The sequence below is a fragment of the Calypte anna genome, chromosome 1 (assembly GCF_003957555.1).
Source record: "Calypte anna isolate BGI_N300 chromosome 1, bCalAnn1_v1.p, whole genome shotgun sequence".
Lineage (NCBI taxonomy): Eukaryota > Metazoa > Chordata > Aves > Apodiformes > Trochilidae > Calypte > Calypte anna.
The window spans coordinates 130,564,510-130,578,355 of record NC_044244.1 but is presented as its reverse complement, the minus strand read 5'-3'; the positions used below and the strand labels follow the sequence as shown (position 1 = coordinate 130,578,355).

The 13,846-nt window shown below is 44.2% G+C and overlaps 1 protein-coding gene and 1 long non-coding RNA gene across 3 annotated transcripts; one reads left to right on the top strand and one right to left on the bottom strand.

The window, feature by feature from the left end:
• Nucleotides 1–1,510: 1,510 nt before the first annotated feature.
• On the bottom strand, nt 1,511–7,208 carry SLC25A6 (solute carrier family 25 member 6). Its single transcript, XM_030453047.1, has 4 exons — nt 7,018–7,208; nt 5,188–5,674; nt 4,425–4,565; nt 1,511–3,882 (listed from the first exon to the last, which is right to left on the bottom strand). Exons 1-4 carry the CDS (start codon nt 7,126–7,128, stop codon nt 3,725–3,727), a joined length of 897 nt encoding a protein of 298 aa, XP_030308907.1. The 5' UTR covers nt 7,129–7,208; the 3' UTR covers nt 1,511–3,724.
• A 173-nt stretch (nt 7,209–7,381) lies between these two features.
• LOC115598080 lies at nt 7,382–9,884 on the top strand. Of its 2 annotated transcripts, none has more exons than XR_003987366.1 (3): nt 7,382–7,650; nt 8,445–8,549; nt 9,607–9,884. It is a non-coding gene; the product is annotated as an uncharacterized LOC115598080 (long non-coding RNA). The 2 variants fall into 2 exon arrangements; XR_003987363.1 differs by lacking the exon at nt 9,607–9,884 and adding an exon at nt 8,933–9,591.
• Nucleotides 9,885–13,846: the final 3,962 nt, after the last annotated feature.

Below are 13,846 nucleotides of genomic sequence, written 5' to 3'. Positions count from 1 at the left end.
AAATCCAACTAAAATGGAGCAAGTGAAAAAAAGTGGTGAAAACCAGCAAAATTTTTCCTTTTTGTTCAAAACCTCAATGCGACACTTAAGCTTTCTTGCAAACACCATGAAGACTTGCTTAAACCTTGCCTAGATTTTCTCTCTCCTGTGAGCCAGGGCCTCTCATCCACACCACAGAAGCTTCCCTTTGTAGCAGTGGTGACAGGAGACAGTGGTTTTTCCTCAGTTAATTCCCCATAGGACAACAAAACTGTGCAAGAATCATAGAATTGGCTGGGTTGGAAGGGACCTCAGAGATCATCAAGTCCAGCCCTTGAACCACCACTGCGGTTACCAGACCATGGCACTGAGTGCCACATCCAGTCTCTTTAAATATCTCCAGGGATGGAGAATCCACTACTTCCCTGGGCAGCCCATTCCAATGCCTGATCACCCTCTCAGTAAAGAAATTCTTTCTAATATCCAACCTAAACTTCCCCTGGCACAACTTAAGACCATGCCCTCTTGTCTTGTTGAAAGTCATCTGGCAAAAGAGCCAGACCCCCCCTGGCTACAACCTCCTTTCAGGTAGTTGTGGAGAGTGATGAGGTCTCCCCTGAGCCTCCTCTTCTCCAGGCTGAACAGCCCCAGCTCCCTCAGCCTCTCCTCATAGGGTCTGTGCTTGAGTCCCTTCACCAGCCTGGTTGCCCTCCTTTGGACCCGCTCCAGGACCTCGATATCCTTCCTGAACTGAGGGGCCCAGAACTGGACACAGTACTCAAGGTGTGGCCTCACCAGTGCTGAGTACAGGGGCAGAATCACTTCCTTGGACCTGCTGGCGACGCTGTTCCTGATACAGGCCAGGATGCCATTGGCCTTCTTGGCCACCTGGGCACACTGCTGGCTCATGTTCAGCTTCCAGTCAATCCAGACTCCCAGGTCCCTTTCTGCCTGGCTGCTCTCAGCCACTCTGTGCCCAGCCTGTAGCGCTGCTCAGCTTAGCATTTTTCTATACTCAGGAGTATTTTCTGAAGGGGGACACAGCTACATACCAACAGGTGTTTAAAAATATCCTTCAAGCTTGCAACCAGCAATATCAAACTGTCTCAATATATTCAATAAACTTTATGGAAAGCAGAAGAGGGGAAATGACACTTGTAAAGAGCTATTAATCCTGGGCTGCCAGTCAGCCATTACCTCAGTGCTTCCAAAGCAAATGTAAACCTCTGCAATACTAACATGGACTCGAGTCACATAGAGAGCATCCAAGTCCTCAAAAAAATCCAGGGTAAGAGATGTGAAAAGTGGAATATGTAACCAATTTATTAACTGGATTTTAAACGCACTTCCTCACACCAATGCAATTTATTTGTTCCCTTCAAAGCATGCAAGCCCTATTTCCAATGCCTTTTAGAATACATGCTTCAGAAGAGTATTCTTAAAAATCTGAAATATTTCCCTGCTAACATTTTTCAAAATAAACACATTTCACCAAGCTTTTCAATAAGGCAAAAAACAAATGCTTTTTTTTAAAAGTCTCATTTATTGTTTGCCTTTTATGTTCCCACACTGCATAATCACACATTGAAAATTGCTGCTGCACAGCTAGGGGAATGCATATAGTAAAAAAAAAAAAAAACCAAAAAACCAAAACCTAACAGCAAGTACTACATGCTGAATGCACAGCTTAGGTAAACTGCAGTTCCACTTAGAAGAAAAAAGACGACAAAAACACCCACACTTGCATTGATTCATTTTCCTATTTCTTCTGGTTAAAACCTAGCTGGGGAGGGGAGGGAAGAGGCAAAACATCTCCCACTTTCAGGGGCTGCTCAAGTAATTGTCATGTTTGGTTCTTCCTCACAAAGCTTAGGCCACCACACTCACAATGAGGTAACAGGATGTATTCTACCATTATCTCTATTCTTCAAGCCACTGATGCATAAAAATAAACCCAAGCGATGTGTTTGTATAGACAGAAACTCTTCCCCTGCCCCTCCCCAGTCCGTGTGGTTAAAACTGAAAAAGCAGATTGACTACTAAGGTCAGCATCAAGGGACCTGCCTGCAGAGCTAGCATTACCAAACAGGATAAAAACGCTTGCAGTAGGAGCATAAGGATTGCTATTAGTCTGTGTACAAAGTAGCTGTGCAATATACTTACATTCACATACGGATGTTGCAAGCAGTGCTTCTGCAACAGTGAAAGGAAAATGGTAAATTATGATTTCAGCAGAAGGTAATAATCAGCCAAAGCCATGTAGTTAATTTAAACACTTCATCTTGAATAGCAACCTCAGAAGGCACACAAAAGAACTCAGATGGCTCAGCCAGCCTTCAATGACTCATACAGTGACACACCGTTTCCTTCTCAAGATAGAGGGAGAGTTCTTAAAAACATGGTTGGAAATTCACTTTGTTTCCCTTTACTGGTCCCCCTACCATGTCTTTACAGATCACAAAACACAAAAGAAAGATTATATACATATGAAGAAGGGCACATAGGTATTACATTATCTCAAATAGCAGTATGAGAAATTAGTCAATGCAATTTTGGTCTTCCGACAATCCTGTTAATATCAAAGGCTGATCTACCTTGACCTGTATTTTACAGCCACAGAATATGTATTCCCTCTCACACACTCCATCAACTTTACTGCTTAGAGTGAGCCTTATTTCAAAATAAATCCACCTTCCACAGAGATACTGACCACTGCAACAGATCAAGCCAAACAGTATCCTGAACTGGCACAATCAGCATTTCTAAATAGCAGCAATACAATCCACAGGTTACTCAGAAGTTGAAGGCATTTACTAGGCTCTTGGGTTTTTGCATGAATGCCATGTTGCTTTCTGTACTGATTAAAAAGAAAAAAGGAATTAATTTTAGACAGTCTTACAGGGGGCAAGGAAGAGTATTACTTTTTGACCGCCCTTGAAAATTTGGGTTCTCCTAGCACTAGAAACACCCCATATTAAATCATATGAAATTCTGCAAATAAACTGCTAGGAATCATGCAAAAAGCCACTTGCAGCAGCCCATCTTATACTATTAGGCACAATGAATGGGAGTGGTTTCTACTAGTATAACCCATGCTTCCCCTCCCCTAAAGTTCTCACATTCATTTTTTTTTTTTAAATCAAGCTTATACTGTTACAGAGTGCAGTGTTAAGTGTATCAGAGGAACCATTATCTGAAACAAGTTTTCAAACAAAAGAGGTTTTCCCAAAGCTTTTATGTAATGATTTCAACACAGACAGAGTAAGTATGTTTATTGTTTTACAGCAGAATGCCCCAATTTAAGAACAAAATTGCTAGATGTTCAGCTGTGCAAAATGGTACATAGTGCTTCGGTACAAGTGGAAAAGAACATGATTTGTTAGCAAGTATTTTCAAATACAATTTTATGGTCCTAGAAGATAGGACTTGAAACTGGAGACTGATCCACAGGCAAACAATTTTTTTCTGCCTGAATTGGACCCATCCACTTTGGACCCAAAGCCAACACCACTGATTTCTCATTGCTGTGAAAAAAAATTCACCACACTGAATTGCCAGATTCAGTGTCTTCATGCATGTTACTAAGAAACAGATCAGTCTTCTATGCCAGTTTCTAGCCCCATCTTCAAATATCATCTGGCTCCCATAAATAAGACTCACAGGAATTTCTTGAAGGTCAATGGTCCATAATGGTAGTTATTCTACATGATCTGTTCAATTTCATTTCCAATTCTAGTTAGGCTGTTTAAATGACTTTCTTGAATTCATCGTACAGCACAAGCACAAAAGCACCCCCCATGCCTCTGAGGACATTAGACCATGCACCCTTGAAGAAGGCCTTTCCTCCCTCATCCTTTGCAATCTTCCGCCAGCAGTCAATTGTTCCAGAGTACATGATATCAGCTGCAGGAAAAGAGCAGAGAGTAATTTTTAACTCCTATAATTTTATCCGAGATGTTTTTTTAACAACTACCCTGTTCTACTTCTCCAGCTACTTTGTGATGTAGTCCCAAAGCTGCAGAGCCCCATTTCAGGACTGCAGCACAATACCTTGTTCAGGTAACAGAAAGTCTTCCTATCTGCTTGCCTAGTTACTAAAGGCTATATCACAAAATAAAAACATTAGGGTTTTTTTGTTTGATTGCTTTGCTTTTGGTGGTGTTTTTTTTTTTGGCAATTACACTTGTATTAATAGGCAGTCCATCAGTCCATTTGCCCATTTCACATTCTATAAAGAAAAGTCCTCAGCATAATTCCTGACAAAACCAAACATTACGAGCCCTACTGGATTTCCCCATTGTATTTAAACATAATAGAACTTTAATTATATTTACGCGGAACAAGCAACTGTAAATGCTAAGGGATGGCTGATAGGAAAAAAGAACTCATCCTTGTTAATACTGTTTAAAAACCTGCACAAATTAACAGCCTGCCTGCCTGCCTACCTCCTTTGCGTCCTGACTGCATCATCATTCTGCGCCGCACTGTATCGAAGGGATAGGAGACCACTCCAGCCACAGCAGTCACCGACTGGGCAATCATCCAGCTGATAACAATGTGAGTGTTCCTAGGATCTGGGAGCATGCCTGCAATTAAAAAAACAACAAAAAACGATAATTGTTTTTTTATCCCGTACATTCCCCTACAACTCACTCACTGCATGACAGCTACTCTACCATGAGAGCTATTATGAAGTCATCTCTGAAGATGCAACGCAACACCTGAAAAACTTCATACACCAAAACAAGCTCTTTTTAGGAAGAAATATCACTATGTCACTGTCCCTGCCAATTATATTAAAATATATGTTATTATCAATGACTGCTATGCCCAAATGTCAAGCTTACCAAACAAGTGTTTTGTAATAGCCCAATTCAATCCTAGTCTGCTAAGCTGGTCCTAATGGAATTACAGTAATGCACTAAACTAAAGAGAAACTGTAATTGTGTATGGTTATCAATATGCTTTGATGGTATTAGGGAGAACTCCTTTAAGGACAAGCAAAAAACTAGGAGTATCTGAAAGCCTGCAGTCAACAGGCCAAGCCTGAGTTCTGTTTCCAACACTGCAGTGTCACTGATGTTGGCACAAACACCCTCTTCTACTTCCATAAACTATAGTTACCACAGACACAGAGAATAACATACAAAACCAAAGATAAAATATAATTCCAAATATAGGTTTATCAGATCACTTCTGAAATTTTACCTTTTGCTGTATCATAGATCCCAAAGTAGGCAGCTCTATAGATGATGATGCCTTGGACAGAGACATTGAACCCTTGATACAAGCCACGTATACCATCAGACTTGGTGATTTTCACTAGACAGTCCCCTAGACCAGAGAATTCTCTGTCTGCACCAGCTTTCCCAACATCAGCAGCCAAACGGGTTCTTGCAAAATCCAAGGGGTAGACAAAGCAGAGGGAAGTGGCTCCTGCTGCTCCACCAGAAGCCAGGTTACCAGCAAAATACCTCCAGAACTGAGTGTGCTTGTCTACGCCTCCCAAGAACACCTGCTTATACTTATCCTTGAAGGCAAAGTTGAGAGCTTGAGTTGGGAAATATCTGATGACGTTTGCCAAGTTTCCTCGCCAGAAAGACAGCATTCCCTGTTCCTTTGGAATACGCACTACACAATCGATGATACCCTTGTACTGCTTATCAGCAGCAATTTGTTTACTTGCATGTTGTACCTGCAAATAAAAACACATATTTTGATCGTATGCCTTGGCAGACCTACACTACAGCTGGGCTTCAGTCTGCTTATACTATGAAACAAAGAGCTGCTAAACCTGAATGCCTGGTGGCATTTGTGCAGAGATTAAGCCCCCTGGTAACCAAGATAAACCAGCTGTGATAGCACATTTACAGGCAAAAGCTCCCATATCAGTCTGAATCTCAAGCCTCAGAACACCTAACTTACTTATATCCTGGTAGAGACAAAAAAACTTGAAGATTAACTTTGTTCTCAAAAACTGAAAGGCTAGGATTTTTTTTCTTAGGCGCTGGAAGAGGCTGCCCAAGGAAATGGTTAAATCACCATCCCTGGGGCTAATTCACAGATGTGTAGATGTGGCACTTAGGGACCCGGTTTAGTGACAGACTTGTCACTGTGCTGGGTTAACGGTTGGACTTAAATGATTTAAAACGTCTTTTCCAACCAAAATTATTTTGTCATTCTAATACGCAGGCATAAAACCAAAGAACGCATCTGAAGAAAGCACGACAAACACGGGACATCTTGTACAACTTCAAGAAAAAGGCTCAAAATTGCTTCCCAGCTTCTTCACCGCTCAGAACTTGCCCAAATAGGCAGGGTCAGCCGTGAGGAAGGAAGGCAAGAACAACACAAGTACGTCAAGAGTCAGGCTGCCTGGATCCGAAGGTCCGCACGGAGAGACCCGGGCCTGCGGGAAGGGGGTGCCGAGAGGGCTGCCAGTCAGCGGGGGGCGGAGGAACGTGAAAGAGAGAGAAGGCCGCTCCCGCTGCACAGGGCCGGCTGGGGCCTGCCGCTTCCGCCGCGAAGGTCACAAGAGTCACCTTGGCGCTCCGGTCCGCCCCGCCCGCAGGGTCACACCAGGCCCCGCGTACCGGCGCCAGGCCGGGTCCCGCCCCACCAGCGGCCCAATGCGCTGCCCGGCCGCGCCGTCACGTGAAGGTCACCAAGATGGCGGCTCGCTGCCGCCCTTCCTCCCATACCCTCCTCCTCCTCCTCGCCCTCTACGCGCTCGGCGCCAGCAGCGGGGCGGCAGGAAGTGACACCAGGAGCCGCCCCCTCGCCCCCCCTCCTCTCCTCCCCTCATAGCGGAACCGGCATCACCGCCAGCGCCCCCCGACCACGTGACCTCTCCTCCCCCTCCCCCCAGCTACTTCGAGCGCGCCCTTTGTTCCACGGGGGCGGGGGGGGGGTTGGCGCCCGTCCCACCCCTTCACCCCTCCCCCCCACCGCCCCTTCACCTCTCCCCTACTCCCCAGTTGGGCCTGCCGGGGAGAGGGTGCCGGTTGGCACGGCGAAGGGCTCGGCCGCACGTCTGACCTGCAGCAGGAGCTTGACTCGCTCGATGGGCGCTACCGCCGTCTTGCTGATAGCGGCGGCGACACCGCCCGCCAGAAAGTCCTTGAGGAAGGAGATGGCCTGGTCCGCCATGTTCGCGCCGCGCCGGAGCCGCCGGGAATGAAACGCCGCTGCCGCTCAGGCCGAAAGGGCGGGACTGGCCCCGCGCATGAGCTAAATGGCCGGGCAGGACGGCCCCGCCCCTCGGGGCAGCGCGGCCAATGGGAAGCCAGGGGGCGGGGCCTCACCGACACTAGGACGGGGGGGGGCCGAGGGTCGCTTCAGGGCGGCGGTTACGGCCGGTGGCGCGCGCACTTCTCCAGCCCTCCTTCCTCTTCTCCCCCGCCCCCTTCTCTGCCCTCCCAATCCGCCCTGCGCGGAGCAGTACCGGTACCGGTAGAGTCCGAACACACGCCAGACCCTACTGCGCCAGTGGCCCAGCGAAGCGTCTCCTGGTCTCCGGGTCTCCTCTGCCGGGCTCTTCCGCCGGCACCGATTGCCGCTGTGGAGGAGAGAGAGACCCGACCCTGCTTGCGCGGGGCGGTAGACCTGGCTCTCCAGCCCAGCCCGGTCCGGTTCGGTTCTGCTTCGCCCGGGTTGCGGCAGGGTGTGCAGGTCAGCCTTGCACTGTTACTGTTTTTTTGATGTTTTTTTGGTCTGTTTTTTCCCCATAGCAGCCGGTTTCTGGAGTGTTCTCAGCGGGCGGTTTGTGCCCGGTGTTACGGGCAGAGCGGGCAGGAAGCGGTGCAGTTCTAGGGCTCAAACCCTGGCAGGTCCGGTTCGGTGCTGGAGCAGAGGTTGGCGTGCGGGTCTATGAGCCCGGCCGCTCAGTGAGCGGGACAACCGGGAGACACGTCGGGTGGGAGCTGCTGGGAGCCGGTGTAGGACGGAGGCTCAGGTCCCTGACGGCTGCCCTAACCCTCAGGTGGAGGGAAGAGGAGCTGGGGCTTTGTTTGTGCACTCGCCAGTTTTGGTCCATGTTTATCACCTTCTGGAAGGCTTCTTGTTTCCAGGTTCTGTGCCTGCCTTCTTCTTGCCATGGTGGTGCCAAGCATCATATCGTCAGAACTTTTTTTTTCTGAGTGTCAGGGAGATGGAGTTAGGCTCTTCTCAGTGGTGACCAGTGATAGGACAAGGGGTAATGGGTGTAAATTGGAGCACAGGAGGTTCAAGTTGAATATTCGAAAAAATTTTTTTACTGTAAGGGTGACAGAGCCCTGGAACAGGCTGCCCAGGGGGGTCGTGGAGTCTCCTTCACTGGAGACATTCAAAACCCGCCTGGACACGTTCCTATGCGAGGTACTCTAGGTGGCCCTGCTCTGGCAGGGGGGTTGGACTAGATGATCTTTCGAGGTCCCTTCCAACCCCTTCCAAGGATTCTATGATTCTATGATTCTATTTTTCATCAGTCACTGAGCTTATCCCAAGTCAATGAAACGCCACAGACCTCGGATTACAGTTTCTACGGGGATTTTGGGAAGTGTGGTCCTGGCGTCTTGTTTGGGCACTCGAAGGTACATGTTGTGAAAAACCCAGCTGCAGGTTCCCTGAGGAGGCACTCACAGCTGGGCATCTGCCTCTACTAAGGCCTGGTCTCACTCCTGCAGTAATTTCTGCTTATTTTATTTTCTACTGCAAGTGAAACTTTACTCCTAATGGCCAAATTTCTGTATGAAATTATACCCCTTCTTTCTAAAGGCAACTCTTTAAATTGTTCTAGCCAAAGGGCACTACTTCACACACACCTTTTGTTATTGCTTTCACTTTTAATGGATGTTTTCTACAAAAATAAATAAAGCCAAACGTTTTCTTAAACAGATGACTGGTAAACCACAAAACGGCACTAGCTGAGGTGTCATGAAACCACTGTTTATGTGTGTTTGTATGTACTTTGCAGGATTTCAAAATAACATCTCTCAGAGGGCATGTTTTAAGAACATTATGTGCCAGGCATGGATCTTTGTCTCTGGTGTCGTGTTACAGACAGGTTAAACATCACTCTACTTGATTTCTGCACATCAAAAGATAAAAAGTAAATTGTGTGCTATTTTGTATTCTAATTCACAATACAGCTGGAGTGTGGTGACTCCTGTGCCCCCACAGGGTTAGATCTGTACAGTGTTACAGGACTGTATTTTGGGTGTGATTCATGAAAGGCTGTGGTGCATATTCCTAGACAGGCACAGAACTTTGTGTTATATTTTTTTTTAAAAAAGCTCATAAATTAATGTTAATACTCTCATAGCACAACACAATGTGTACAAGGCTGGGATCTTTTTCTCAATAAAATGTTCTCGAGTAAAAAATGTTATACTCTGGGTCCCTGAAGTGTGTCAGTTTGAAAAATGAAGGCAAAATGTATGTAACCTTTGTGATACAAAACTGTTCAATCAGTAGTTGTCCTGTCCTGTCTACCTTGAGAGCTCAAATTCATCTTACTGGGGGAAGAAAAAATTCACTGTAGCACCATGCTTCCCTTCTCTTTCTGCACTTCTTTTTTTTTTAATTTTCTGCTCTTTACCTACATATCCTGCTATCCATTATAAAACTATCCATTATTGTATTATTTAGGGCTAAAAAGAAGCAGGAGAGTGTTCTCTAACCAAATGTGGTGGTCCTACAGTTCACCTCCAATTATAATCACAGATGAAACTTGAGCTTTTATGCAACTGCCTTTTCCCAGAAACCTCACAAGTGGCAGCAGTCTGTATTCAGTCTTGAGAAGCAGTTGTCTCCAGCCTTGATTACAGCTTCCAGACTTTACATTAGACAATGCTTCTGTATTTCCAGTAGAGAGTGTAACATAAAATGCTACTAAAATGGATGAAGTACTGAAATGACACCTGCCTTTACCTCCTGAAGCGGGCAAAGCAATATGTTTTGATTTAAGAACTGGGCTGTTGTAATTGCACAAAGGGTGAAGGAACTGTGATTTCTCAGCAACATCCTTACTGCCACAGGGCTGCTGACACTACTTGTGCTTGGAGACTTCTTTCCAAGGGTACTACAGGTGTTCTGCAGCCACAGTATCACTGCCATCAAATGATGCCAGCATCTTCTGTCATCGTTCTACTCTATTTCCAAATAAATGTAGGTGATCTCTCCCACTTTTTGAAAGTAACTTCAGAAAGCTGACATACTGTTTCTAGTTTATAACACTGATGGAAAATCATTCTTGTTTACAACACTGATGGGAAACCAAGAATGTATTTGCATAATTGCAAAACATCAAACATAACAACAGACACCCAGATGTTCCTACCAAATTGTTCTATTTCTAGGTCTTAACACAGAGAATGACATCTACCAAATTTCCTGTCAATCTGATTTTGACATTTGACATGGTGTTCCAGTAAGGTTCGGTATTTGGAGCCACTCCTCTCCTTTTCCTTTTCTATGCACAAGCATGTTCAAAAGACTGCAGCAGAGCTGTGATCCTGTTGTTATCATACATACAGTATCATTCCTGCCAGCAAAATCCCACAGCCTAATTTTAAAAACAAATGCATGCAACAGTACTAATCTGTGATCAGGGAAGAGAATTTCTGCTACCATATGTAAGGGTGTAAAACTACAACAACAGGTGATTTTATTTATTATTTTTTGGATTTGCTCTGTTATTAGATGATTAATCCACTATTGAAGGTATAATCGACTCCTCCCACACTACCTGTGAAATTCCCTTCCACACTGTGGAGGGATGAAACACAAGTCAGGTCATGCCTCTGTTTTCAGAGGAAAAGGGGATGACTTCTGTAGACCTGGCATGTGGGTTGTGGAAAGCATTAAGACAGGCGTGGTTGTTACAACTCTGAGATGTACTGCACTTCACGTTCATATTGAAGTAATGCCAAGCAGACAAACAGCAGATGTAGCAGACATTACAGAAGCAGAGAAGTCAAATGTCTATTATTTCTGTAGTTTTTGTAGTAGGACTGACCTAAAGGTCGCAGCCTCTTCCTTCATCTTCAGACCCGTGAGGGCAAAGGGAAGGCATGAGTGGACTACTGACAAACCAAGCACTGGCTCTTGGCCTTGCATCTTATATGGTGAGTTCCCTTGGCACAGGAGGGGTAAGAGGACACCAACTCAGATCAAAATAGCACAATTTTACAGTGACTTTAGGACTACTATGTGCTGCATAACAAAACCCTTCCTGACCCTTAATCTTCTCAGAGCCATTCCTATTCTTACACCTTAGACATTTAACAACTGATAAGAAGTGAATTAAACAGCACTGCAGAGAAGAGACTGAGATATGCAGATAAAAATGCTGAGACCTTGGTATTAACTATCAGAAGTCACGAAAGTCCTGACAGGTTACAAATAAATTCCCTGTTTCTTCCCCCTATCAGCTACTTTACTGAATGCAAGTTCAAGCCCCCTACCCTGTGATGAATCAATGACACAGGTTTGTTTCACAAAGAAAAAGGATTAGCCAAGCATGTCTGAGGTGAGCCTGAACCCACATCCTACTCTGGTGGGATTCTTGTGCCCCAATTCAGTCATCCATAAAAGAGAGAGCTGTATTTCAGCTAGCTGTTTTAAATATGCTCTATCCACTATTGGATCTATAATGTATAATCCCTGTTATTAGGAAAACCAGGAAATTTGGCAGATAGGGGAGAAGAATCACCCTCTAAAAATGCCTCTTTTTCCTGATTAGGGAGCTCAAGGCGATCTGAATGCCTCATATGTGGGTATCTAAAGTTAGGGTGTGGAAGCCCCTTTGTATGATTCAGTGGTTTCAATTCTACCTCCTCCCTGTGTACTTTTCCTTTGCTTTTAACAGAGGGACATGGCAATCACTGTTCCTGGTTACACAGCAAACACTGCTTGGCAGAGCAGGTCCACTATTTCTGTTGCAGCTTTGGAAGACAGTGTGCAAATTCTGTACACTATGAAAGAATGACACAGATACAGTGGTCATTTTAATCTGACACAGAAAGTTATTTGAGACATCCAGATAACGTCAAGGTAAGCTGGAAAAATATATCCAGAAAGCATGACCACTGTGGAAGAACACCAAAAATTAAGACAGTATATTAAGTTAGTACAGAGAAATGAAGAAGAGTTCTCTACAGTTAATGAAGATTTAGTGTTCTAATTGAAATTTCTTCATTTCTTCTTTTCAGAAAGCATTCTTTGATGAAGAAATTTTGACCCCAGTTTTATAGGAGATCAAAATTGACAGTCATAACCATCATTTCTAGATTAGAAAAAAAAAATTAATCCAGATTGCAATTGTTCAGGAAGGACATAATTTCCTGATAAAAGTTTGGGGGAGAAAAAAAAAAAAAAGCCCCTCACATTTAATACTTCCACTATCCAGAAGTCAGCTAACACATGGAAAAATGAACTGAGAGCTCACACAGAAGGCTCTATACATTAAACAGCATTTCAAAACTTCTGTGCTAGGTGGCTCAGGTGACATTCTACTGTTCACTTCTGTCTCTTTACTTATCCAGGGACAAGTACTGGGTAATAGTTATAACAAGGTCAAACATTTATATAAAAGTGAGCGAGCTAAGACAGCCAAGTAAGATGGGCCTTTTTTCTTAGAAGGTCTTCTGTATTCCTTAAGGATTCTTATCTCAGTGCTCCATGAGAAAGTTCTTGTTTCTATTATTCCTCTATCTTTCTGTTAACCCCCACAATTCTCCACCACACAAAAAAAAAATGTTTTCTGTGCATTATATTTCTCTAAATTGTTCTTAAGGCAGAATGTGGATAACAGCATCCTCAAGATGGCATAGCTGAAGGAGCATCACAAAACCTACAGGCTTTATTTAAGAAGTTCATGTAGATCTTAAAACTTAGCCCCCTCAGCCTTCATTTCTTGATCAGTGAACAGGCTAAAATTTTTCTTAGTTACGTCTATTGCTTTGGAAGTCTTTCCAGTTTAACACCAATAAATCCAAACCCCCTTCCAATCAGCAAAAGATGCCAGCTTTCTCCAGAGGAATTGAAAAACTTAATTTGGATATTACTGAGAGGACTTAATTTTTCAGGTGACTAGAAGATGTCAAATGATTATAGAACAGCTTAAGCTGAAATGGATCACAGGAGGTCCAACCTCTCACCCAAAGTGGGGTGCTCAGCTCAGCTTGCCCAGGGCTTTCTTCTCAGAGCTTGAAGCCCCCAAGGACAGAGATTCAACCTCCTCTCTAGACAACCTGCTCCAATCTTTTATTTACCCCAGAGTGCAAAGCTGTGGTGCGTTACCACAGATACCATGCCCAAGGCACTAATGCTTAGTGCCTATAGAGTGTTGTGCTTTAATCACAGAGTACACTGAGGTTCTGTGGTAGCCAAGCACATTTTATTCAAATGTTACAGTCAGATATATAGTACTTACAGGCACAGTTTTAAAGTATGTGACACTTACAGGTGTGCCAACCTCAGGAGGCAATTTTCTGACTCTGACAGCTTGTAGCAGCTTCAAGAACAGCATTACAAAAATGAGATGAGAAACATCTGATTGCTGATATGTTTCTCTGATAATACAAAACTGTTCAGCACAGTGGCAAGTTTCATGTCAGTATGGGAAAGAAACTTATTTTACATTTATTCAGTTGTTTAATATTTTGCCTTAATGTCTCTACACATAAGATTAGTCAAATTCCTGTGCATAAGAATCTTCTGAAAAAATGAAAAAACCCTGACCTCATAAATGTTTGTGATTTTATGCAGCTGAAATGCTCTGTAGTAAACAAGTTTCTCATAATTAATTGGATCACTGGGGCACTTTCACTTTACTCACTGCTCAAGGAGCAAAGTAACTTCTGATGAATTAACATAAGACAGAGTC

Excerpts from the sequence above, each read along its gene's own strand:
- SLC25A6 (XM_030453047.1), bottom strand. The coding sequence starts at position 7,128 with ATGGCGGACCAGGCCATCTCCTTCCTCAAGGACTTTCTGGCGGGCGGT. Across the intron at positions 5,675-7,017 it reads GAGTCAAGCTCCTGCTGCAG|GTACAACATGCAAGTAAACA; the intron begins GTCAGACGTGCG and ends TTTTATTTGCAG. Across the intron at positions 3,883-4,424 it reads GCAGTCAGGACGCAAAGGAG|CTGATATCATGTACTCTGGA; the intron begins GTAGGCAGGCAG and ends CTTTTCCTGCAG.